Source organism: Nipponia nippon, unplaced genomic scaffold, assembly GCF_047370975.1.
Source record: "Nipponia nippon isolate SJK-2023a ecotype South Korea unplaced genomic scaffold, ASM4737097v1 scaffold_1, whole genome shotgun sequence".
Lineage (NCBI taxonomy): Eukaryota > Metazoa > Chordata > Aves > Pelecaniformes > Threskiornithidae > Nipponia > Nipponia nippon.
This window is the reverse complement of record NW_028262290.1, coordinates 126296365-126322376: the sequence shown is the minus strand read 5'-3', so window position 1 is coordinate 126322376 and position 26012 is coordinate 126296365. Positions and strand designations below refer to the sequence as shown.

At 37.6% G+C, this 26012-nt stretch overlaps 1 protein-coding gene across 11 annotated transcripts in view; it reads right to left on the bottom strand.

The window, feature by feature from the left end:
* Positions 1-11968: 11968 nt before the first annotated feature.
* The window catches only part of ZNF385D (zinc finger protein 385D), a 439008-nt gene continuing 424964 nt past the window's right edge, over positions 11969-26012 (bottom strand). For all 11 annotated transcript variants that reach the window (XM_087771557.1, XM_087771526.1, XM_087771537.1 and 8 more), the window contains 4 exons: positions 20815-21048; positions 18700-18878; positions 17229-17330; positions 11969-13395 (listed from right to left, as the gene is read on the bottom strand). In XM_087771557.1, the coding sequence (XP_087627683.1) occupies positions 13162-13395; positions 17229-17330; positions 18700-18878; positions 20815-21048 (749 nt within the window). In that variant the 3' untranslated portion in view covers positions 11969-13161. The remainder of the gene's footprint in view (positions 13396-17228; positions 17331-18699; positions 18879-20814; positions 21049-26012) is intronic.

The following is a 26012-nucleotide window of genomic DNA, read 5'->3' as shown; positions in this document are numbered from 1 at the left end:
AGTTTCTGCCAGAATAACATGCAACTGTCAACAATTAAATTGTTTAGGAAATAAGAGGGTTTTTGCATAACTGAAGTATTTAATCTATAGTAGCTTAACATTAAAGAAGAGAACAAGTGGAAATAGCAGTTCTCATGGAAAATTTTCACAGCTGTGGTCTCTGGTAAGACAGCAGATATGTAGTGTGGAATATAACCATTTGTAACAGGGGTCATCTCCCTGATTATGGTTTAACAATAACACTTGTGTTCCAAACTACATGTCAGATCTCAGCCACTAAAAATTGCTATAGGCCTAGAAAAACAATGAGGCTATGCTGATTTAGACCAGCTGAGAAGCTAGCTCTGAACTTTCAAATCAAACAGCCTCAGCCTTTATAGAAGGAACATCCCTGTATAAAATGAAAACTTCCTATTTCCATCCAACAAACAGCTCTGTGCAGTGAAAGCAAACACCTGACTTCTGATAAAGTGCTAAACAATTGTTGGTTTCCGAACTCAGAAATTTTTTAAGCAGCTAAGAAAGAGAGTGAACTACATTTCCTAGAGCGGATTGAGTCGTGTTGGAAGTAAGCAAGGCATACCACTGTTCTCAGAAAACTTTTATATGCCCAGTATTATTCACACTTAAGAAGATTTATTGCTGCTGTCCTCTGTGAGTTTCTGCATTTGCTGCAGCATTCAGCTTCTTTGATTTAGCATGATGATCCCACACTGTGAATACTGGTGTTTCAGTGAAATGCTGGTCAGACGGAGAAGGGCTCAGCTGCCTTTTCTCTGTCCTTTGTGGTCATATGTAAAGCTCAGTGCCTCCATTCCCTTTCCCACTCTTTGACTCTGCAATTTCTAGAGTCAAAATCATCTTTTCTACTCTTCACAAAGTATGTGGTAACATTGCCAGGGCCCTGTGCATACCCACAGGCTCTGCAGCCTCCTCCTTCCCCTCCCAGGGGTCCCGCTGCCAGGGCTGAAGGCCAGCTCTGACATGGCATGGCCATGCAACTTGGGATCAGACTGCTGGAGCACAGCTAAGGTGATGGAAGGAGCTGAGAGACACCTTGTCTGGGGCCTCTGCCCCTTGGCTTGGGAGCTGCATTTAAACTCAGGCTCTTGCCTTGGAGGATGCCTGAGCTATGCTATAGGTCTGCCTGTGCCCAGCACTGTACCTTGCTCATCCTGACTCAGTCTTGCTAACCCTGGCCTGGTACCTGCCTCATCGCTACAGACTGGCTTGGATAGTCCTGGACTCTCTGCTTACCTGGTCACTGTCACGAGCCCTACTCTGCTCACCTTGCTGTGGGACCAACCCCTTGTTGGTGAGGTCCCTGCCTGGCTGCCTTGCTGCCACCCTTGGCTCCCAGCTCCCCTGGCCCTGTGGAGCAGCCCAGTCTTGCTGCTCTCCAAAAAGCATAGTGGTTTCCTCGAAAGCTTTCAATATGTTGATTTTTGCTTAAAAAAAAACCCAAACAAACAAACAAAAAAAAAACCAACTCAAAACCCCACCAAAAAAAATATCTAATTCAAAACTGTTACATTAATGTGCTTGATGTAGTAAAACCCCTCAGTTGAAAAAAATTCTTCACTTCTAAGATTGAAACCAAAATTACTAACAAGGATTGTTTTTTTTTTTTTTAAACACTCATCTTGCATATGGGAGACTCAGTTTTGTGAGCATGCTCTACCACATGCTGGACTACACCTTGGCTGTCCCACATCCTGAACTAAAGTGCAACTTGGTTCGATCGGATTAATTTTTGACATCTAATATTTGCCTAATTTTTCCATCAATTTCAGACACATACAGCACAGATGTCTACCTCTCATCTATCATCCAATGCTTCCTTTGCAGCCTGTGGAGAAAATAAGCACTTCCAGGGCATAAGTCAATTCATCCTACAGTGGACTTTTAATAGAGGGCAGCTGTATCAAGTCCCTAAATCTGCATTTAGTGAAAGGTAACTGTTGAGGTATAGACAACTACGCTACTGTGGACAGTAATGAAGGAATCAGTCAACTCAACTTATAAGCGGGGAGTGGGGGAACTGCTTTAGTGCCTAGGAGCCTTACTTAGGTCCTAACACAGGTTCAGGTCTCCAGACAGAATCAGAACAAACAGATGAACTTGAATCTCATATCCCAGATTGCCAGTCTCTTCCTTTCTCATAAAAATTGCAAAAGCTTCTCAGTCTATGCTGGGGTGTAATGAAAACAACTTTTAAGTCCTCTGTTTTGTCATAAAATGAAATTCTTATTTTATGATCACAATCAGAGTCTTTAGGCACCAATACAGCAAAAAGAAATAAAAAATGGCCAAGCTATAGTAAAATGACAAAATTATCAACCATGCTCTGCATAGCTCTGAAATACAAATTTCCATTAACAGATGGCATAATCTATGAAGACGTTGAAATTAACTGCTCTCATACTCAGGATGCCCAAATTAAAGATAAAACAATGAACTAAATAACTGCAAATCTAGAAATGTTGCAATATTTGTTTGATGAGAAACTCAGTCTAAACTGTATTTAACATTAATTAAGAAACCAGAAATTAAAATTGTTTTGGCCTCAGTTGTAAGGAAAACAGAAGGCTTCCTTTTTTAGCCAAAACATTTTGGATTATGTTTTTATGCTGTAGTCACACAAAGCTTTTAATTCTGTAAAATGTTTTGGAACACACTTCATATGGAAGACTATTTCAAATCAACTAATAACATACTGAACGTATCGCTGAGCTTTGACTGATAGGTTTTGGGTATTGAGGGTTTCTTTGGGGGGTGGGGGGGGAGGTTGGTGTGTTGGGTTTTTTTTCCCTTTTGGTTGATAGCAAAATATGGCATTGAATGGAGAGTAGGAATGTAGCTTCAGTGTGCCAAAGCATGAAGTTTATATCCAGTCCCCCCTGAATGGGGTAAATCTGTGACTTCTGGAAGGAGAAAATTTAAAAAAAATAAAGACAGGCAGATGCCAAGTGGTAATTTATTTACCTAATTATTACCTAAAGCCTGAACTGAATGCTAAGTGCTAAGACTCAGACATTGCATAACCAGCCCAGTAACTGCAAAAAGGCCTATATTTTATTGCTGGACTTTAGGAACTCCACAGCTTAGCTGAATAGCTCCTTTAACCAGCTGGTACAGTCAGACAACATATAGGCACTCATACACTGAAGAATACAGTTCACAGGATTCAACAACCACAGTGAGGAGTCTGAAATGAGAGAAGAGCTAAGAGGTCTTGCACTTTGACTTCAGCCTCTTATTTTGTTGCAAGGACTCTGTCGCAGGTCTCTGTCTGCCTTTGGGATGCTCAGCTGTAAAGTCCCAAGTCAGTCCTTGCTCAAGATAAAAGACAAGCAACACCTAAGAGGTTTAGCTGTATTAAAGTGTGGTTGGTGAAGCCTGCATATTTTCATGCATTCAGTGAACTAGAGACATCTTTTTTGCTTTCAGTACTGTTAAATATTTTCACTCATCTGTCTGAATTTTTAAAAGCGTGAACTATGCTTAGCAACTGATCATGACAGATTTATTTTGACATGAGATTGTCTAGGAAAACTATAGTGAATCCTGTTTCAGCAAGAATGTGACAGACTGTTCCTGACATACAGTGTCCAAAAAGCCACCGCCAAACGTATCTACCTACATTCAGATTTGGAACACTTACTTTTCTGACTGACTATTGTTATGTGAATAGATAGGAGAAATAGGCCCTGAGCAAGATTCAGAAGTCTTTTTCCTATGAAATTCCAACCCCTGTATTCCTTATATTTCTCTCCCTGACTCATCAAGTCATGAAGTCAACTCTCTAACATCTTTTGGAGCGACACTAAGTATGCACACGGAGAGAAAACAGCACAGACCTGCTGACTGGCTTATTGTGCCCAGTTAGCTGCTGCCACAGCAAACGCAGCACAGAACCCCATTTGTAACCAGGACAGAGGCCACCTGAAGAACACCTCAGTTTTTGCCTGCTTAGAACCTTTTTGACACCTTTTCTGTGGTTTAACACTTACAAACATCTTCTAATTTCCAGCTGATTTTCACTGGCGAGTTTATAGACATTTATTCATGTGTTTATGCTTGAATGTTTTCTTAACTTGTATAGCTTTCTTCTCTTCCTGATGGCTACTACTGTTTCCATCCCAGGATGTGTAGGGAGTAATCGAATCCCTCTCTCCCTCAGCTCCTTATTCTAAGCATATAAAGGTTATATTATTTTCTCATCTACTAGATTCTCTACTTCCCCTCAACTCTTTTCTAAAAAAAACCTTAATTGTTCTTGATCATGACTCACTGAAGTTATCAAAATATAAAGTTTTTATTCTGTGGTGGAATAATGTAACATATACTTCAATGAATATTTTTTTCTTTTTTTTTTAAACAGCTGTATCAAATTTGTAACTCATTATCACCAATGGTAATACCCATGGGTTGTGCTCTTCTTCAGCTATTTCTAACTGCTGAGTTCTTAGAGCTACTTGTTATTAGATTCTAAATACATGATTGTCCCTTTCTTTCCTATTGAGTTTCAGCTCCTTTCTATTATACCAGTTCTCAAGGTCATTCTGTTCTTTCTGGAAAATATCATGTTCCCCTCTATATTGATGATAGCTCCTAATGTGTATTATCAAAGAATTTCAAGAGCACATGCTTTTTTCTGTGTGCAAAATCACCAGTGAAACCAGATACAACCCAAAATTGCTCCTGAGAAACAGCCTTCTACCTTGTCTAACCACCCTGATAATTCTCCTTGCACAATAATCCATGCAACTTTCACTTCAGTTAGTTTCTTTCAAAATTGCTGTCTGAATCCTCATAGTACCAATTTAAAAATTTTTATGGGTCTCAAACACTTAACCTAATCTAGAGCAATTAATCTATCCTTACCCAATAAAGAAATTATCAAAATATTGATAACTTTGTCTCACCTAACTTACCTTTGAGAAAACACAGTTGTTCTCTAGCCCGCTGCCTTTTATATGTGGTTGATAACTCTGACCTTTAAAAAGCCCTCAAGCAGCTATCAGGGGTTTTAAATAGCAAAGTATAATTGCCCCAATCACCTCACTCCACCCTTTTTTAATTAGAGACATTGTATTGACTATTTATCAGTCAAAACTACTATTACAAACTACCAAACCATGGAAGTTTACTCTTTGACTTATAAAAATGTCATCCAAATTTACAGTGTTTCTGAAGTGTGAATGGATCAGGGCCAGTTTTTATGAAGCCTTCAGTACTCCTAGTACCCACTAATTTAAATGTGCATTGTATCACTAAATGAAGGGCTTATGAAGGCTATCTATAAGACCTAGGAAGAATATTTTGTTATCCTGATGAATAACTTGGTCTCAGGTTTGAAGTCTTTTACCTGCAATGTTGGAGATTATCCATATCTGGAAATATATTGTTCAATGACACCAACGAACTTCTCCAGCTCCCAATTGTTGCAGTACACTCATCAGGGTCAAACTCATTCTCACATTTGGGTTCAGAAGGAAATTCCCTGCATTACATTGCCTGAACCTTTACCCTCTCTTGCCCTAATGTAATGCAGCTGTTGGACTCACCTGGATGTCTTCCTGGCAGTTCTTTGACACCACATCATGTAATGTGTGCTCTTCATCTCCAGTGCTTTCAGTGGACCCTGGTAGGTTTTGAGGCTTTTTTACCAAAGTTTAAGGTTTTTAGTGAGTTGGTGGCATAGAGTAGATGATTTGCGCACTGCTCTGGATTAAACGCCTGTTGCACGGAATAGCGATCTGTCACATCCTGTCTCATGGAGCAGAACTGAAGTGCTTCCAAAGTATTTACTGCAGCTGCGAAGTTTCTGACAGTTAGCTGGAATGTAGATATCAATAAAACATGAAAGGGCAGTTTCTTTTTTTTCCTACTGCTTTTCATAACTTTGTAAAGGAGATGAAAATATTTCTAGCTTTTCTTCCAAGGATTCACTTGCCACGGAAAATACCCCAGAGGAGAAAAGAGTCTTACACAGATAGGGAGAAGGCTTATCTGTAGCACAGCCAACAAGATTGGTTTCAGTGGTCACCATATAAAGCAGCCAATGCTGTAATGAGGGGCTCAGTGCAAAACTCCAGCCACATGCTTCATTAGATTATACCACTGAAGGGAATAAAGGGGTACTACATTACATACTCATGTTATACACCCATATGCCCATATACCATATTATACACCCTGTAAGTGGGTGGGTTTTTGTGGTTTTTTTTTTCTTTTTAATGCTCCTTGCAGTGGCCCATCCAGCTGGGGGAGTCACAAAACGCGATTCAGGAGAAGGATGGGAGGGAAATAAGAGCTGCGTATATACAGAGAGTCAATACGTGTGCAGACATTTGTCTGATCGACTACATGGAGGTTAGTGTGTGAATCATTGGATAAAGAGCTACAGCTGTTTCCATCTCCTTTCTAAAACTACAAAAACAGTAGGAGAAAGAAACAGGCCTTTTCTCATTGATTGACACCTACATTTCAGCAAGTTGGTAGGACTTAGGCAACTGCAGGAAGTAAAAAAAATTGTGACCCAACTTGATGCTCATTACATTTTTATTTTTTGTTCTCAGGTATCCTTCTGGGTACTAAAACTTACCTTCATGGTTTTATCCTGATGGACAAAACAGATTCAGGCAGCAGTTTGACTGGCAATAATGTCATGGACAAGACTACACTGAAAATGTGTCTGAAAGGAAGATTACACTTTGGGGGGGGCATCATCCCCCAAACTGAAGCTCTTGTAAAAAAATCCTCAAATCAGTTTTGTTTGTGGTGTTTTTTTTTTTTTTTTTTTTTTTCAAAATGATATCCTCTATGTTATAATTATGACAGAATGACCACATTAGGAACCTGTGGGGGTGCTGCCTCTCCCCATTGAGCCACCAGGCAGTTCTGAGGGAGTTGTAACAGGCTGTTATAAAGGCATACCTTTGCCAATATGCTATCATCTTCCACTTTGTTGTGCCTCAAAAGAATGTCTGCACTTGGCAGACTGTGTTTTGAGCAGACAATTTTCACCTGATACACGTGTCAATGAAAACTGTTCCCATGGCAAATGCCAGACATCAGCCGCAAGCAGAGAAAGGACTGAAGTTGTTGACAAATGTGGCAGGCATTTGCAGTGAGAAAATGGTTTATGGTTTTTATCCTTTTTTCTATTGCCTTTGCACTCAAAAATACACAGCTATTGCTACTGAACATAAGAAATAACATTTACATTTAATTAAACCTTTGAAGAATCCCAAAAGATGAACATTTCAGGAAACTGTAAAAGACTAAAGAGCTGTCTGTATCATAAAACTCTGAGGTAAAGAGCACTGTAGTATACATATGCTCTCTATTCATAATATATTACTATTATTATGGCACTGCTGCTTTAAATTTTTCATTCAATTTATTGACTCTGATCAAATGATCCAATAGGGGGCTTGATGAATACCAACTTCTTACATGCATATTTAAACTTATGGATTCTATTCTTTCATGAGAGAGATGAAACTATGAATAAAGAAACATAGAAGAAAAATCAAATATTAACAAAACCAAAAAATAATATGGACATCCTTTCTGGAGGCCCAGGTGTTGACAAGATGCAGTGATATCTTGGCTGGTATGAACAGACATGAATGCATGGGTTTCCAAGGAAAATTCTTGTGTCCTGTAATTGAGTGTCCAATACCTATGCAGTGAATATTAATAACTATACTTGTTTCTAATTATGGGTGTCAAATATTCAGTTTCTGTTGTGAACAGCACAAACGCCAGTGTGCTGACAGTGTGACGAGTGTGAAGACCATTGCTACAAAGTCACTGAAGTACCTAAGCCAAAGAAAGTCTTCTGGGTTCTTCCTCATCATCTTTCTCATCAAAATGATTTTTAAAGTTAAGATTTCATGACCTTCAAGGTCCCTACGTTTTATCCAGGAACTCTTGAATGTCCCAGCTTGTTAATACCTCACAAGTTCTATATAAGAACATTGCACAAGGAAAAGGGAACAAATTAGTTTACCAGTTTCTTTATATTGACTTTTTTGACTCCTCTTACTTCACCACCCAAGCATCATCCCAGCATGAAGCTGATCACAGGAACTAAGCAGCCACTAATCATGTTTCAGGCTCAGCCAAGTTTCTTTATCAATATATCAATACTGAATCAGAGTTGAATGACACCTAATTGCAGCACACAGCATGACTGCAAAAGGCCTCAGGCACTCAGGGCAAAAAATTGCCTCTACTGAAGTCAAAGATCTTTGCAACTGCTTTCAGGAGTCCCAGGGTTAAGAGCATTATGGTTTTCATAGTATTCTTAATTTTGGTCTGGAGCACAGACTCTTTCAGCCCCTGACATTTCAGATCAGGCTATGTAATAACCATCCTCCAGATAGTTACATTTAGTCCGAAATGGTCCTGAATTTTAATAATCCTAGTTTAAGATAGGATTTATCAGTATTACTATTTCTTTCAGTCACACACTGAATCCCAGCACAGAAGCTTCTGTATGATTCACTGGCACTGAAGTAATGGCATTTACACATAAACAAGGAGAACACGGGAAGATGTGATGTAAAAAAATCTGTAATATTTTACATAACATATGTTCGCATTTTCACATGCATCTAGGTAAACAGGAAGCCCACGGTTATTTTCTTGTGAGCTTTAGGTGCTTAGAGCCCTGAACTGTGCTGAATTTTAAAAATGGAAATTCAGATGCCTATGTTAATAAATAGAGCAGATTCTTTATAAAGTGGTTTAGGCTTCTGACTTCACATGATTTCAAAGAGATCTGTGCAGCCAAACAATTTGGGTATCTGTGTTTCATATTTAGCCACAAGAATGTTGTAATCGTCAAGAAATCTTTTCAGGTCTTGCTCCTCAGTGTTGGTCTTATGTTCATAAAATGACATTTATTTTTGCAAAAAATGAGACATATTAAGATAGAAATTCCCCACGCTGCTTTGAAGAGACTGTAAAAACCATGCGTTTACTGGGAGCAGAAGGCAGAAGCAGGGCCTCCTAAGAAGCATGATTTCAGGCAATATCGGGCCAATACTCTACTGTATCTTCGGGGATTAGAATAGAAGTGACTAAGGCCAGGTCCATTCAGTTATGGTATTCCTGGTATAACTGGAAGGTAATGAGTGTGAGACACTAAATTTGCCCACAGCATCCTTGCATTGATTCTGCTTCTAAAAAGCCTTTCCATCTTTTAAAATACAGAGCCAATTGTAATATTCCAGTACTAAAATGACAGATGTAATTCTTCTAGTTATATTAACTTTATTTAGCTATTCTTAATTTTATATAACTTTAATTTATCTTAAAATAAAGATGTATACTTTTCAAATACAATATTCCTTGACATGGCCCAGTTCATTTTTTTTTTTCATTTTAGAACATCATATTTATACCATTTGCTTACTGACCTCTCACATCAGCTTTTAAAGCAGCTTTCAAGAAGGTAACTGATTTCATGGTTCAGAGCAATGCTGATCCTTCAGAACAAAGGTTTGAAGCCAGAGATAGTTGGAAAAATGCAGATAGCGTAAAAATATAAATATATATATATCCCTCCCACAAAAATACCATCTCTTCAGGTCAGAACAGAATAGTCATTCTTTAACACTTTGTATAGAATTTAAGAAAACATCCCTGAACCTATTTGTTTTTCCAAGTTCATACCCAGCCATTTCCCTGCAGGCTGATTTTACACTGTTATTCCAGTGAGTGACGGTGTCTTCAATGAAATGATCTGTTTCTTTGTGCTTTAGGCTTCCTCTTGGCCCTGGAGTGTTACTGTAATATGAAATATGATGACACATTTTTCTTTTATAGTGCTCTCCATATTGGATGTATTGATAAGTAGGTGTAAAGTGTCTCTTCTGTTTGCTAGCTCCTTTGTCAGCTGCTGTGGACATACCCTTGACTGAAAACTCCCCTTGCCCAATCAGATTGCTGTGCCAGTATTTTCCTTGACATACATATAATAAAACTGTTGTGCTGACATCCTGGGTAACGTTGACTTGTTACTGACCAAGAAGCGGGTGGAACAGCAAGGCACAGAAAATCCACTATACATTCTAACATTTAGGCTTTATCCTTTATTAGGTAGTGAGTAAGAGACATAAAAAGAACTGAGTTTGTTGTTTACAGCTGAAATTTAAGAGACTTGTGTGAACAAAAACTTGTTCCATAGAGCACTGTGACAAAAGAGGTCCAAGAAAACTGAAGGTGCCATTGCAAATTAGCTGATGTAAGCAGTTGGAATGACACTCTCTTTATTTCTAGCAAAACTTGTATTAACTCTGTCCTTAGTACTGTGCCTCCATACATGCCACAGGCCATATTTTGGCAAGGATCAGCCTGTTGATTTTGATGGCATCACAACAACATGGCAGGATGTGCAGCAGGTGTCCATGCACCAGAAGGCCGTGCATAACAGCCTACAGGATATTTGTGGGTCTCCCCTTTTCTCATCTGCATGTTTTTTCATAGAGGAAAGATTGCCTGCCCAGACCTTCTCCCTTCCCAAAATGCCAGTCCTCCTTTGCTCATTTAGCAAGCTCTTACTTACACAGGCTATTACAAAAGGCTCTGGAGATAAATGGTGGTTCATGGAGCACAGCTTCAAAACCAGTGCCCTGTTCAAGAAGGAATCTGAACAGAGCTGGCAATGGTACTGCAACTTCTGCAAAAAGATGGAAGGTTGAAAGCAGGCTTAAAAGACCAAGGCCAAGGTTTTGCAAAGAGGAGTTGAACCTTACTACTCTATATTTATGTACCCAAATAAAAGGAAACATTTTCTAAATTGAGGTTAGGCGCAGGTTTTGAAGGCTGGCCTGTTTACTGCCTCTTTACTGGGAGCTGTAGAGTGGGGAGCCCTTTTAAATGTCAGCCCCTAGTTATTTAGGTGCCTAAACTTGGCTTCAGGAACTTACTCATACTCTTCTTGTTTTGGAAATCGGGCCAAAGTAATCCAGCTAGTAACCAGCCCTGAAATCACCATCACATCTTTTTCATGGCTACATAGGAGTGAATTAAATATAAGCAAAAGCCCATTTCATTTCAAGGCACAAACGTTTGCAAATAAACTGGATGAAATACAAGTACCTAATATAGAACTTATTTTAATACTTCTAGATAAATAAATGCATCTCTTTGGAATTCTTTGGACACAGACATCCATGGAACCTCTTCTTTCTCTCTTTTTATATATTTTTTTATAAAATCTAAATGCAGAGAGGTTTAAAAAATGGCAAATACCAATGTATATGGAAGGCTCACTGATGAACTGCAAGTCAAAAGTGCTGTATATTCCCATCCTCTATATCTCCCAACTGTCCATATTAACCACAGGCAGTATTATATAGCAACCACATGGTCAATATTTTGCATTACTACCTTGTAATAAAATCTTTCAAATCATTTCCCCATCTAAACTTAAATTATGTTTTTAAATTTTATTCCTCCTAAATGTATGGTAGGCATTCCACTTAGCTACACATCAGAGTGGTCGCATGTGACTCAGCAGCGCACTCCATAATATTAATAGATACTTTTCAGCTCCCTATGGGAAAAAGCAGGCAGCAAGAATCAGATTCAAGAAGTCTATTTTTTCTCTGCTGTTTGTTACTTACCACTTAATGACCCACATGTGAAACTCAATGGTTATATAATTATTTTATATAGTAGATTTTCTGTTTATAAGTTATTTTTCTTACTCTAACATATATACAATATATCTATATATACCCCTGATAAATCTTACTTTAAAGGGACACAGTCAACTCCTTTAAGCCTCACAGTAAATATATAAGGCTTTAAGCTGTCCATACATAAAGGTCAGCTACAGAATTCAAAGGTCCCTTCAGATCCTAAAGGTTGTACTTGTTCCAAACCCACGATGTGCAGTTATCTTGTAATATGTATCTCATGTGTTGCTGTTTACATTTTGTAGGTATATTAAGACATTTTATATCACATCAGTAGGAAATAAAACAAGAGAATAAATCTGTTTCTAAGACTAAGCCTATTGCAAAAAATGTTACCTGTATCTACAGACACTCCCACTGGTGTGATATAAAAAGAATATGTGCCATTCTTGGGATGAAATTCTGGCCACATTGCAGTCAGGAGGAACTTTATACTGACTTAAATGGGGCCAGGATTTCTCTCCTGCTTTTCATTTGCTAGTTATGACTATGCGTAACCCATTTGTGTCTTCCCTCTGCTCAACACTAAAGTGTCAGGCCTGTTTCATGACAAGAGTGTAATTTTTGCTGTCCACTGGCATGCCTTAGACATTGATCTATCCTGTACGTATTACACCTTTTGAATATACACACACTGTACACATACGTTCTCAGTTAAATAAAAGTTTGACCTATTCTGTGTACAGCATCTGAGTTTTTTTTCCCCTGCTAAATCTTCTTTATCATTCACTTGATCCTAAACATAGATTATCTTCAAGCCCATTCTTCTATGGGTGAGGAAAACAATTTTTGCTCACCAGGAACAGCTCCACATTATTGTCATAATTTTTGACTGCTTACCAAAGTGACATAATTTGTTCATTTTATCTTTTGCAACTCAGTTAGAAACCTAGTGGCATAGATAGAGACACAATACTACTGTTTTACAAGACATCTATTGTATCTACTTTTGTTCAGATAAATACCCAGTAACTGCTGATTTGGCAGGAGGATTGGTAAGGGTACTACTATTCACAGTGTTTCTTTTTTTTTCCTTCTTCTTTAATCTACAGAATAAAGTATTTTATATACATTGGAACCAGTTAATGCCCTTTAGACAAATTTGTAAGTTGTTTCATAAAGCAGGAAAGACATTGCAGGGAAATACGTGCCAAAAAGCACAGTCAAAAGGCTTCATAAGTTTTATATGTCACTACAAGTCAATGCTGGAGATCAGTTCTAAAACGATCAATACCCAAGAGGAATGTTCTCATCTGGAGAAAATACTGCCCATTCCTCCTTTTAGAATTTGTTCAGTTCTCTATCAAAAGTCCTGGCTCTTCATATATACTTTAAACTATAAATAAACACTGCATAGTTCAATGTTCTTGGTTTTCTTTTTTGTTCGTTTGTTTTGATTTGAAAAATTATTGCAGTACAATTAATTCCTGTTTGGAGTTCAGTAAGGAGCAAACAGCACAGGAGTATGGGTGGTCCGTATAGGCCCTGGAGCTGGTCGTAGAAGTGCTGGAGGAAGTGCTGAAGTCTGGAAAAGGGTGGCTGCTGGGGCTGTGCGAAGACTGAAGGGGGAATTCACAGCCACAGCAGCAGCTGCTGCTGCAGCTGCTAGCGGATTTGGTAAGATTCGTGGAGCCATCGGCTTTGAAGGTTCCTTTGAAAATACTAATTTTACCTGTGGGGAAGAGAGAAAACAAACAAACAGAGAGACATAATTTGTTCATATTAGCTACACAATAGGGAGCTTGACTTAAGATTATAAGTGCAAAATAAAATAAGGGAGGCCGTCTAGTGGCTACTGACTCTATGAGCTGCAGGGTCATGACAGGCAACAATCTCGTACATTGGACAAGGATGAGCAGGATTTGGTCAGGGACAAAGAGTTTCAATGTCCTCTTGGTTGTGGGCTCACGCCTTATCACTGAAACTTACAATTTGATATGAGATTAGAAATCAAAGCAAACCTAAAAAGGGGCTTGGCAATCTGCACCAAAGTAAAGCTGCATGCACCCTGCAAGAATTAAATAAGGAAGAATTAGCCATCAATTAAAAGACCTCCATCTGGACAGCTTTATGATAGACACCAGAGCAGAATGAAAACATATCCTATTTCCTGGTCTGACTAAGAAGGTACTTTTGTTTTTATCATTGGGATGCAAGTTCTACTTAAAATTAAGATCTCCAGCTAGCTGCTCTTTATTAGCTCCTGCCTCTAACAACAAACAAACAATTTGGAAAAGTCCTCATTTAGCGTTTCCAAAAAGACAAAAAATAAGCTCAAGCTTTTCCCAGATGGATTGAAAATATTCACAGAGGTTCATTAATATTTAAGAGAATTTACATTTGGTATCGATACAAGTGAACATCAGAGTAGTCTATATAGATTTCTGCAGATTTCAGTGCGATTTCAAATTTCGAATGAGAAGCCAGGAGCCTGAATACCTTTGTTGTTCTGATTTTATAACTCTGAGATAAGAACAGAAACCTCATCCACTGACAAAGAAAAGTTCCCATTGGCTCTGATGGACTATCAGTGAGTCTGTGTCCTGGCATGACCTGAGGCCCTTTGCAAAGAACTTAAATCTGAATATATGGTATTGAATATACAGAATATGAATATATGTACCATCCTGTGGTACATCTCAATGTAAGTATGGACACTTCTCGCTCACAGGGGAACACAATTTCTCATCCTTGAATTGAAAGGGGCTTTCAAATAATTAACTTGCACTTTATCAGTCTGATACTTTCCACTCAACAGTACCTTGGTGAGTGAATAGTCAGAAAGTAAGTACAGGAGTAGTCTGGCATGAACCACTGGTGAGTTTCATCATTACACTATCACCACACTCCAAAAAAATCTGTTGGTTCTTTACCAGCCAGATGGATACAGGATTTTGACTGTTCCTAATACCCATTGTCAACTCTGCTGACCTCAAGGTCCTTTAAAGCTCTGGGAGAGATACTCAGAGGTGACCATATTCTGTAATTCTCTTAACAGAGGACATAATGGATGCTAGACACAAAATTCCTCATGGTGCCTAGGAAAAGCAATGATCTAATCTTTTCCTTGATCAGTGTAACACCCAGTGATCCAAGCTGTCTTCTTCCTTTACTGAGCATTTGATATTTTTCTCCTTCCTTACATTTTTTAGTAAATACATTTTTCCAGCCTTGCTTAGAACAGACAAGAAAAAAAAACTCTCAAAAAAAAAAAAAATCCTGAGCACAAAGTACAAAAAAAACCCAGCCCAAAACAACAGGGATCTGATTGTGGTCTAGAATTCCCAGTGAAGGATGTTTTTCCTAAGAGCTATTTTATTGCAGAAAGTTTGGACTATCAAATGCCTGATAACCTCTTTCTCTCCAGTGTAGTATTTTATACATGCTGGACATTTGTGGTTTGAAGAAATATCAAGTAAGTCCCAATATTACAAGATTTCTTAAACTCTGAAATAGTACTGTGGGAATTCATAAAGCTTCTTTCTCTGAAGCATGCAAAACTAGACTAGACAAAGCAGTATAAATGATACTGAAAACATGGCATTGGAAAGTTTTTGGTCTAGAAAAACTATGAAAATGTAGTATGTCCTTTTTCTAACTTCCATAGAAAAAAAATTTGCTGATGCTCATACATTTTTTGTCATGAAGAACAAAGATCTTATGTGACTTTATATTGACTGTGATTCTGTGATTCTGTGATCTTACCATTCTTGGAGGAATCAGGAACTTCTAATGAAGTTAGATAGCTTTTCAGTTAATTTATCAACATGGTTCTGATTTCAAGATAGCTGCAAACCCAGTAATATTTAGTATATACAGTATGTAGCACCTTAATTTCAAACCTCTCTGCAAGTACTAATTAACACACAGGTCGACATTAAGAGTAAAGTAGCCATTATTCATTTCCTTTCCAATAAAGTAAACTAAGGGACAGTAAATGACTTGAAAAATTAACGGAGAGTAAATAAAAAGTCTACAGCTCATCAAAAACATTTACATTCAAACTAAAATTAGCACATCTTTGGCTTGTTGCTATGCCGTCCTGCATTTCAAGTGACAGCAATTTTGGTATCTTTTTTGTTCAAAACCAAAAAGACTAAATGGAGAATTGCTCTTATCCTTTCTCAGTGTAGCCTCCATTCTACTCCTTCTTAAATTGCTTTTGCCTCTTTGCTCACCTCTGGCCTGACTTGTATATTGTGAGCATTTGGAAGTGAGGGAGCAGGAAAAGGACATGTTGCCTTTATTTGTCTATGCAGCAACTAAGTGGCCTTGATCCTTGGCTGGAGTTCTCAGAAATCACCATTACATAAATTGGCAAATAGAGAACAGTGCACAACAGCAACAGTAATGTAATAGTTATTTTCATCCCCTGGGAAACAATGAATTTCCTAAAGGAATAATAATCCTGTCAGAGAAGCTTTAGTGATTCCATATCCTACTTACCTATTTACATATTTTCGATTCCTTTCAGTATAGCTTATATGTATTGTAGACCTTGGTCTTCCTGGTGGATTACTGAAAAACCCTATGAGGCTATTTCCCTACTGGTGGATCTACCAGAGTAGTGCACTGCATTATGGTACAACATCTAGGAAAGCTCCTACCCAACTGAATCGCGCATGAATATACCAATCATGAGGGCTGCCCCAACAAGGACACACCTTCTGTTGTCAAGAAAAGAGCTTTAACTCAACTTAAAGAGAACTGGGTTTTCACAGAAAAAAAACTCCATATTCTGCCTGCATTAGAGAAGATGGCCAAGGAATAAGGGGCCAATCTCTGTGAAGCCAATGAATCAACATCCTCCCCCTGCCAAAACCATCTATAAACCCTTACAAAACACAATAGCACATAAAACAATCATGCAGTTTATCTCATGGAGATAAATGTCAGATGTTTCATTAACCCACCCACAACATAAGCAGGTTTTTAACTAATGGCAGGATCCTAGCAGGGGTTTTTACTAAAAAGTAAACCCTTTTCTCAGCTTTTGAAGCAAGAACGAACTGTGTTTCAGATAGTTTATCCTGGCAGTCAAAAATGTGACCAGAACCATCCTGAAACTGAGTGGAATGAAATGAGAGATGGATTTTTTTTAATTGTTTCAATTGTTATCTGAATATTTTTTTAAATAAGGATAGAATAAAGGTTTTATGTTTTATTTAGTCATTTCATCACCATTGTCCTTGGTGAAAATGGGAAAAATCCTGTTTGATATCTGGATGTTTCTTTTGTCTGTTGCTCTCTAATGACCTTTGAAACAAGCTTCTTTTCTGAGGTTATTCCGAGTAGCTACAAAAAACGAGGACCCACAGGTTGTAGTCCATGCCCATCAAAACATATAAGAAGTCCTTTGTGGGTTTCTGTGGGCTCATTCAGACACTTCTATACTCCCATTGCTTACACTATTCCTCTCATTTTAAACATTTTTCCACTTACAGTTTCTAAAAACCCTACTCAGCGGGGTTAAAATAAAAGTAAAATAAAAGGTGATTGGCTTACCCCTAGAGGATGTGTTCCCTTTTGGAGTTTGTTGTAAGGGCTGTATTTAGGTTTGGGCGGCTTCCCAGCAGCTCTGTCTTTGTGCCTTCTACTGCTTATGTGCTGTTAAAATACATTTTGGGGAAAAAAAAAAAAAAAAAAAAAAAAAAAAGAAGAGTGATATTTCCTTAATAGATCATTCAGGTTCTGCTTTACACAAGGGTGCTCCAATACTGAAGGCTACTGCTCTCCACAACAGCATTACTTTGACTAATTCAATAATGAATGGGAATAGAGTCTGTTCCAATTTGAACGATTCTTTGTGCATCACATATTGGGACAGTGATTTTCCACAGTGCTCAGTTCAAGTCTGCTTCCATTGTAGTCAATGATTTTCTCACCTTTGTTAACTTCAACAGGATCCGAATCAAGTCAAAGATAGAAACCTTTGAAAAATTCCTCCCTATCTCTATAAAGCACCCATCAAATTCAATCCACTGTTGACAGAAAGTTTTGGAAGAATATTAGATAGTAGAGCATCCCCTGTTCAGGGGAAAAAAAAAAAAAATTGTTTAAATCCCTAAGAAGCCTAGACATCCTTTCAACATTTCAGCTGAAAGATGGTTACATATCAAACTAAATCACAGTGAAAAAAACCCACAAAATCCATTATCTTCTTCGTAAAATCTATGAGATTTTAAAAGAATCTTTCTACACAGACTTTATTGCAGTATTAGATTTAAGAGACCTTTTTCAGAACCGTATTTTTACTTTGATTTTCATTCTAAAGAGTGTTCTCACAAAAAAAAGACAAAGAACTGGACATTTTTTTTTCCTGAAAGCAGAAGACAAGTATTGCTATTGTCCATTACAGAATTTATCTTCATTCTTGTAAAGTTCCTTAACAAATATTTAATTCCAAAAAGCATATGGAATTAAACTAAGTGTTTTTCAGAACAAAGGCTTTGTTCATCTGAAGAATGACTGAACATAACTTAGTGTAATTGCAATTTAGAGGTCATGCTTCTCAGTTATAGAGTGACACTGATAAAAACATATTACAAATCCTCTCCATTCTGCATTTCTAAGCAGGTTATTCAGTGTTTTGTGAAAATACTGGCTGCACCCACCTCCACATCTTTGTCAAGGCAAATATCATGCAGTAGATAAAATGGCAGGGTTTATTAGCTCATGACAATTATAGTAGTCTAAAGACAGTTGTAACATGTTGCAGCTTACAGCGTCTATAACTCTTTAAGACATATATATATGTCATATATAATCAAGAGCTTTTGAGAAAATATATTCTGTGCAAGGGAAAATCATATCCAAAACAAAACATACAGCATGAAAGACAAGTACAAAGGGTAAAATCTGTGAGCTCCATTTGGATGTGAATTGTTAGACTGACACATGCTGATTGTGTTGGTACTTTATCACCATGAAAACAAAGAACAGCCAAGGATTCACACTCTGCAAGCTAGCTAAGTACCTGTTTCAGTTGTGTCTCAGAGTTTACGTGCACATCACATATTTCACAGTGAAATGTTTTGTTCTGAAGGCCTGTGTTTCCTTTATTCACAGGTCCTTTGCCTTTTACGCCTGCCCGGGGAAAGGCTTTTATGGTTCCACTTCCATTCCGAGCTTCCAGCATAGTTTTGTGCTTAGTCCCTGGAGACATTAGAAATGGGAAACAGAAACAACTTTTGCAATTTGGTTGCATTCATTGTTTTATTTTCTTTTTGAAAGAAAATCATATGAACCTCAGCTTGGTGCCATGTGCTCTTCTTGGAATATGCCTGTGTTTGTCTGTATCAGATTCATACCAATGTAACAATATTTGACATCTGATATTTAATTATTAAATTACATATCTGTAGGTAATGCACTAGAACAAAGCAGCCACACCAGTAAGTAGTGGCACAATCAGGTATCCTGATGTGAAGTTAAATGGGTGTGACTTTTCTCATTAACTCCTGCTGCTAATAAGACCTGAATTGTAGTTGCAAAGGAAGAGTAATTTAGCTATTAAAGATGTAGTTGGCTTTGATTTGTAGTCCTCCTGAATGGATTGACAAACGGTATGCATTAGGTAGCTTACACTTAAATCTGTAATTAACTAGTTAGTCTCCAAATCAAAAAGGGGCAGAGGTTCCTGGCAGCAACCTATGGATCCTTAATGGCCTGGACAGAAACCAAAATGTGTGAGAAACATACCTGTGAGAAAAATGCACTTGCATTTTTTATTAGAGATTGGATAGAAGACAGTAGTGTCTTATTGCTTTACCTTTATTCAGACCAAACAATTTCTTACACTGTTGACTTCCATGCAGGTAGTCTGTGATGATAATGGACTACTACCATGCACAGAATTAGTGTTCCACTGATAATTGTTGTATGCATCCACATGAACACTTTTACAAGCATGTATGTGTGTGAGCACACACACAGTTTATCGGCATAGACAGCAAAAACTTGGAGGCTTGTGCTTAAATATTCAGAATAATGTTTTGGCTCTCATCTTGATCAGAAAAATGTTTAGAGTCTAACCCTCATATGAAGTTGAACAGGTTAAGTGGGTACAGCTTTACAAACTTGAATTTTCACCAGTTGAAGGTCTGGCATACAGCAAACAGAATTCAAAACTGATTAGGCTTTGTTTCTCATGAACACCAACAAATTATCATTTCCTTTTTAATTTTAGTGGATTCTATAGACATGCCAAAGTTATTTCTTTTTTTTATTACATCATAAAACCACTGATCATCTTGCTGCAGGTATATCATCACTGTCTCTATGTTTCAAACCTAAGGTTCTCTGCCTGTCTCCTAACTTTGTTTACCCTGCTGGCAGGTAACCCCTGACATCCAAAATCAGGAGTTTTTCTCTAGGACTGTTATAGGTGGTCATTGCCACCATATTAAATCCCAAGATTTTTTAACCCTGCTCACCACAAAGCCAATCAATAAGATGGTTACAATAGTCACTGTGAATTATAGCTTTCTAGTACTGGAACGTATTGATGGTACTAGTTATAATAAAAAGGAAAGGCTTAAAAATTAAGAAAGATGGAGGTAAGGAACTACCCATTCAACTCTCATGCAGCAGTTGCTATCAGTTGATGAAAACAAAGGAAAATATACATGATTTTTACAAGTTATTAACAGACAATATGCAGCTAAGAATTCTAACTCTCATCGTTGAGCTCTGACTCTTTCAGCTTTAATTTGTTAGATTTCAAACAAAACTAATGGCATTCATACTCAGTTTGCTAGCTGGCACAAACAAAGGTATGCAAACTCCAAACACCAGAGGTAATGAAGCATGAGCTGTCACTTAGCTCTATAAGGTTTGGAAGCTGCAAAAGCTAAAATGTAAGAAAATGGCTAACTTGCATGCAATAAAATTCCTTTCTTCCTCCTTTATGAAAGCCTCTTTGCCTGTCATTTTTATTCTTTAATAGTTAATGAATTCCATGTAATTGCCAGTTTTCTGCCACCTCTTTGTCCCCTGCTGCAAGAGATCTAATCTATTCAGGGGAAGATAATTGCAGAGCTCTTGAGACAGAAGGAAAAAAAGGAAGAAAGCAAGCACTGCTCCATCTCACCACTGTTGTGCGCCTCCAGCTGCGAGGCAGAGTTGACAGCGACTTTGCATAGTGAACAGTACAGCAGTCTTTTTGCTTTTTCTTCCTCAGTCTCAACGGAAGGGCATGTGGTGCTGCTAGTGGCTGTCGTGGGGATTTTCTCCACTTTAGAGGTGATCTCAGTTGTCATAACACTGCTCTTCCGAATTTCCACGGTTGTCGTTGTTGATATTGCTGGTGTCCCTGTGGTAACGTCTGTGGGCAAGGAGAGGAGATGGAAGGAAACAAAAAAACAAATGTTGTGACCTTTGGCATTTGCTTGTTTGCATCCTAATGCTGTAACCACACAGAAAGCCAGATTGTGCTGGTGATGGTTTGACTAATGATAATAAACTAAATCTGACCTTATTCTTTGTATTTTGTGTGGTTACAAAATACAGTACTCCCATGTATCAAAATGCCACGTATTCTGTCTCCTGCATTCTGTTAACACCCAGTAAATAGAGAATTCATGAACTGAAAAGACAGGTCATTAAGACTGTACTGTACAACTGAAAGATAATCCACTAAAAGAGGTTGTGTAAATTACCAGTACAATAGGCAGTTAAAATTTATATGCAGCACTTCAGATGCATAAACTGCCATATTACCGCATAATACTTACGCTGATTGAGTAGCCAAGCTAAAGTTTTAACATTCTGTACTAATAAAACTAAAATGAAAATAATTGTATGTTTTTGATACCTGATAAAATAAAACATTAAATTGATACTTCACTTGATATTAGCCAAAACTAATATTAAATGAATGAAGGTAATTATTAATACACAGTATACATTTATCCATGCATTATTATTATCCATTATTGCATACTAACAATACATACTAATAATAGTAATTAAATATACAGCTTTCTATGTCTGAGACCTACACAAACACTAATAAGATTTCTGTTCTGTGTATCAGTGGTATGTTTGGAAAAACTGTAAGCATGTTATATAGCTAAATCTATCTGGAAACCTAGTGCTTGCCTCTAAGAACTTGTGCTTTTTCTGTAGTTTTCAAACCCAAGAGAGAGAAAATACACAATGATGTTGTGGTTTGAATAATATATACACGACATTGGATATGGCAGTATCATTTGGTAGTTAAGTACTTAGCAGGGCAGAGGACAGTAAGATCCAGGACTGAGCCAGTGGAGAAGATGACAAGTAAGGGACAGGAGAAGGAGAGAAGGGACAGGAGCTGTTCTGCCTTTGCAGTGTTGTATTTTGTCATATTAAGCCTACCGCGTAGCAGCTTCCCCCATAAGAAATCTTAGCTACTTTACTAAGATACTGCTGGAATTGGGTACTTTCCAACATAGACAGCTCATTTTGGTTTCATACATCCCTTGGTGTCAGTGGTGTTCTACCTGTACTATGCTTTATTCACTGCCATCTATTAGAATAGGCAAAGTAACAATTCTTTGGCTTATAGATCTCAGTATGTGCTGTGATGCAGGACAGACACAACTAACTGATGCTGCAGAGGTGTGTTTCAGACTAATACTGTTCAACAACTTCATTAATGACAAACACACCTATTAACTTAGAAGACAATAGCAAACTGGGAGCAAGTGCAAACACACTGGGAGACGCGATTCAAAACAATTTTAATGCATTTGAGAAACAGTCTAGAAAATTAGGTGCTTTTCAGTAAAGGCAATTGCAGGAATTCACACTCAGTAGGATTAATCTGATCTGCTAAAACAGGATGAAGAACAGCCCCAGTACTGCTTTTGGGTTTCTTGTTTGTTTGATTTTGGGTGGGCTGGTTGGTTTGGTTTTTTCAGAAAAAGCTTTCAGTAGCAGATAACAAGTCCCCACCATATTGAAAGTGCAAAGTGAAAGATTTATGAAGTATTTTTTTCTCCTCTAATCAGCACTGGAGGCCCTGTGTCCAGACTGGGGACTGTAACGTCAAAAATTAACCATTACTTGCTTTGTTGTTAATCCAGCAGCAATACAAATGCAAACCAACAAGAGAGGGGTTGCGAGGGAGGAAGCCAAAACAAATTAGAGGTTTAGAAAATATGGACTGTGAATATGGAAGATGAAGGGTAAACACTGACAACATTTTTCATATCTGTAGAAGGTAGCTAAAAATAAGAAAATAAATTCTTCTCCTTGATCCCTTCTAATAGGACAAGAACTATTGGATTAGAGCAAGAGAGACTTAGATTAGACATCAGGAAATTCTTTCTAATATTAAAGCTTGTAAAGCCTGAGAATAGCCTACCTCCAGAGATCCAGAAATATTGCCTACTGTAGGACTTGGAACTGGCCGAACAAATAGCTGCAGTAGCAACCCAGGTATGATCCCTTTTCAGTCAGTGACCTTCAAGACCTTTTAATTTCTATACATTGTGTATTTGGTAATGTTTCTACATATTCTCCCAGAGGGTTTTTAAAAATTATTATTCATAAAACCGAGAAAGCGGAGTTTGTCATGTGAATATTCTACAGATTGCCAGGCATTAGAGCATATAGCAAAAATAAGGTCCTGCTCAAGGTCTAATCAAAGTACTTTTTTTCCTGAGAGTGAGTCTGGAGGTGGTTATATTCTGAAGGTACCGAGGATGTCAAATACAGGTGCAGAAGGAATGGTGTTACCTTGCTGAACATTCTGTACTTATTATTTTTTACAGACCAACAATAATGCTGCAAAAGAAAAATACTATTTTGAAATACTAAGCCTTTTGTTGGGAAACTGATGAGTAAATGAAGCCTTTGTAGATCTGTCCACAAAATTATACATTTAACTAGTCACTCCTTTCCCATCCCAGAGAATCTGTGTAGATGTTGGCTTTCCTTCAACTGAAAGTTGCTGCACTGAAATTATTTTCCTCAAAAGCCTACTCCTAGCAGTACATAAAACTTCAGTTTCTCTATCCTGGTACTACTGTACAGTAGTAGGTCTAGCCAATGTACTTTCCTGGTGAAAAGGAAGGCAGAGGGCAGATGGCACCAGGGAGAGAGAAGGAAAAGAAAAAGAAGATATTAACATTCTCTCAGGATTGATGGCAAGGTTGGTGCTTATCCTAATCTTGCAGGAAATTAGATATGTACATCAATCACCATTACCAGCTTTGCAGTGCGAGGGTCAGTATTTTGCCCTAAGCAAAATATAGATCATCATTTCTTTATTTTCCATAGGAAAATCTGAGGCAATGAACAAAAAAAAAACTTAAATAACTGCAGATTTTATTTTGCTTGAAATATCTGATCTCCTATATCTATGTTGATCTAATATTTCACTATGTAATTATTTTAAAGTGAAAAGAAAATACAATCAATTATGTTAGTCCTTTTGAGGGTATTTAGATATACATGCGTGAAAGCAGCATTGTATATAAAAATTAAACTAAAAATGGTAAATGTCATCAGCATATTCTTCAACTAAAAAAAAAATCAAAGTTCAGTGCATATATTCTGCACTTTCAAAAGGCACCCTATATTAATACATTATATATTCCACTAATGCAAATGCATTAATTACATCAAAACATATACAAGAAAACACCATCCAAGTTCACCATGTAAAAGCCATGACACATTTAAAGATGCAAAGCTGCTCCTCTTCATATAAACTTTAGAATTGTCTGCAGGAATTAAGGAGAAAACATTCTAAAAGCTGTCAAGTAAGCTTACAAAGAGGGAATTCAAATCCTCTTCTCACCAGAGCTTCTAACCTAACCAGCATGTGCCTCTCTGAATATATTACAGTGTTGCTGCCTGTACATAGTTCAGTGCCCTAAATACAGGGTACAGCATTAAAGGTATAAGAGATTAAAAAAAAAAAAATAAAACCATCAAAAAGGAGTAGGAAGGCATTTGAATTGATGCCTTGAAGACTGAATCAGCATTTCTTAACATTATATTATGACAGTGCTTTAAGAACTATTTCAATAATAAATGATCTAAAATTGAGCTGGAAATTCAGTCACAGTCAAATGGAAGATTTGTTTCTGGTGACGCAGGCTTGAAGCACTGTGCTATTTTCATACCAGTGGCCCGCAGCAAATATTCATTATTGCAACTGTCACTGCTTTGCCTTGGCATAGAAGCTGATTGCTAATATTGTATGGAACTGGACTCCAACAGCAAAAAAAAGGGAACACTTCAAGATTCACAATAATCCGTTTGTGTTCTTAATATAGAAACAGAATAAAAATTAAAAATAAAAAAAAATTACATTAGAATCTAATCTTGGTCACTGGCAAAATCAAAGATTTATTTCAATAAGAAGACAAAGCCAGATGAAAAACATTCTGTGAGAATTGACTCCTTTGGGTACTACAGACACCATCGTTCAAGTGGAAAACTGCAAGTGTGTGATTAAGGTCCTCCTAAGTAAGCAGGATTAACTTTATATCCCAGTTACAAGACTCATGAATTTTCTTTGGGCTGAAGAAACAGAAAACTACAACTCATGATTTTCTTCTACGTATGTGGAAGTCTCACTCATCAGTTCCTGCTACTAAGCATAAGAATTTCTTATCATGAAACTATACATAGACCCAGAGAGAGAAAAGTGCTCCAACTTCAAACAAATCAAAACTATTTATGAGCATGTTTTTTCTTCTGCAATCTCAAGTGGTGTGCATTTAAAAATATCCGATTTAGAACATACCCGTGCATTCTGGTCTCATTTAAATCAAACTTTGTCTTTGACATAAAAGGATTGATCATTTGGCCCATTACGCTGTCCAGGAAAAAACAAAAAAAACCAAAATGACCCCCCCACTTCTCCCGCAGCAACTAGAAAGCACATTCTTTCTCATGACAAACGGAACTCGGTATTAAATATTTCACTATACCATAAAACCTCTTAGTATTGCAAAAACGTTGTCAGCTGGCTCGCTTATAGCAAACCCACATCAAGTAACAGAATGCTCCTGTACGGGTGCTTGACACTGGCATGTTCAAAAGGGTCTCGGCATATTATTTTCCTGCCTACTAAGAACCGGGTCCTCAGTTTCCTTGGGTTGCTTTGAAAATCCCATGCTTCATGTACTCTGTGGTAATTACATTTGAAGATAAGATGTAATTTCTTTTGAATCTGTAAATACAACAGTGGAGTATATGAAAAACAAAGTACCATTCCCAAAATAACTGTGACTGACTTTTTTTTGTGCTTGGCTGACTTTCTGTACTCATATGCTAAAACATAAACAT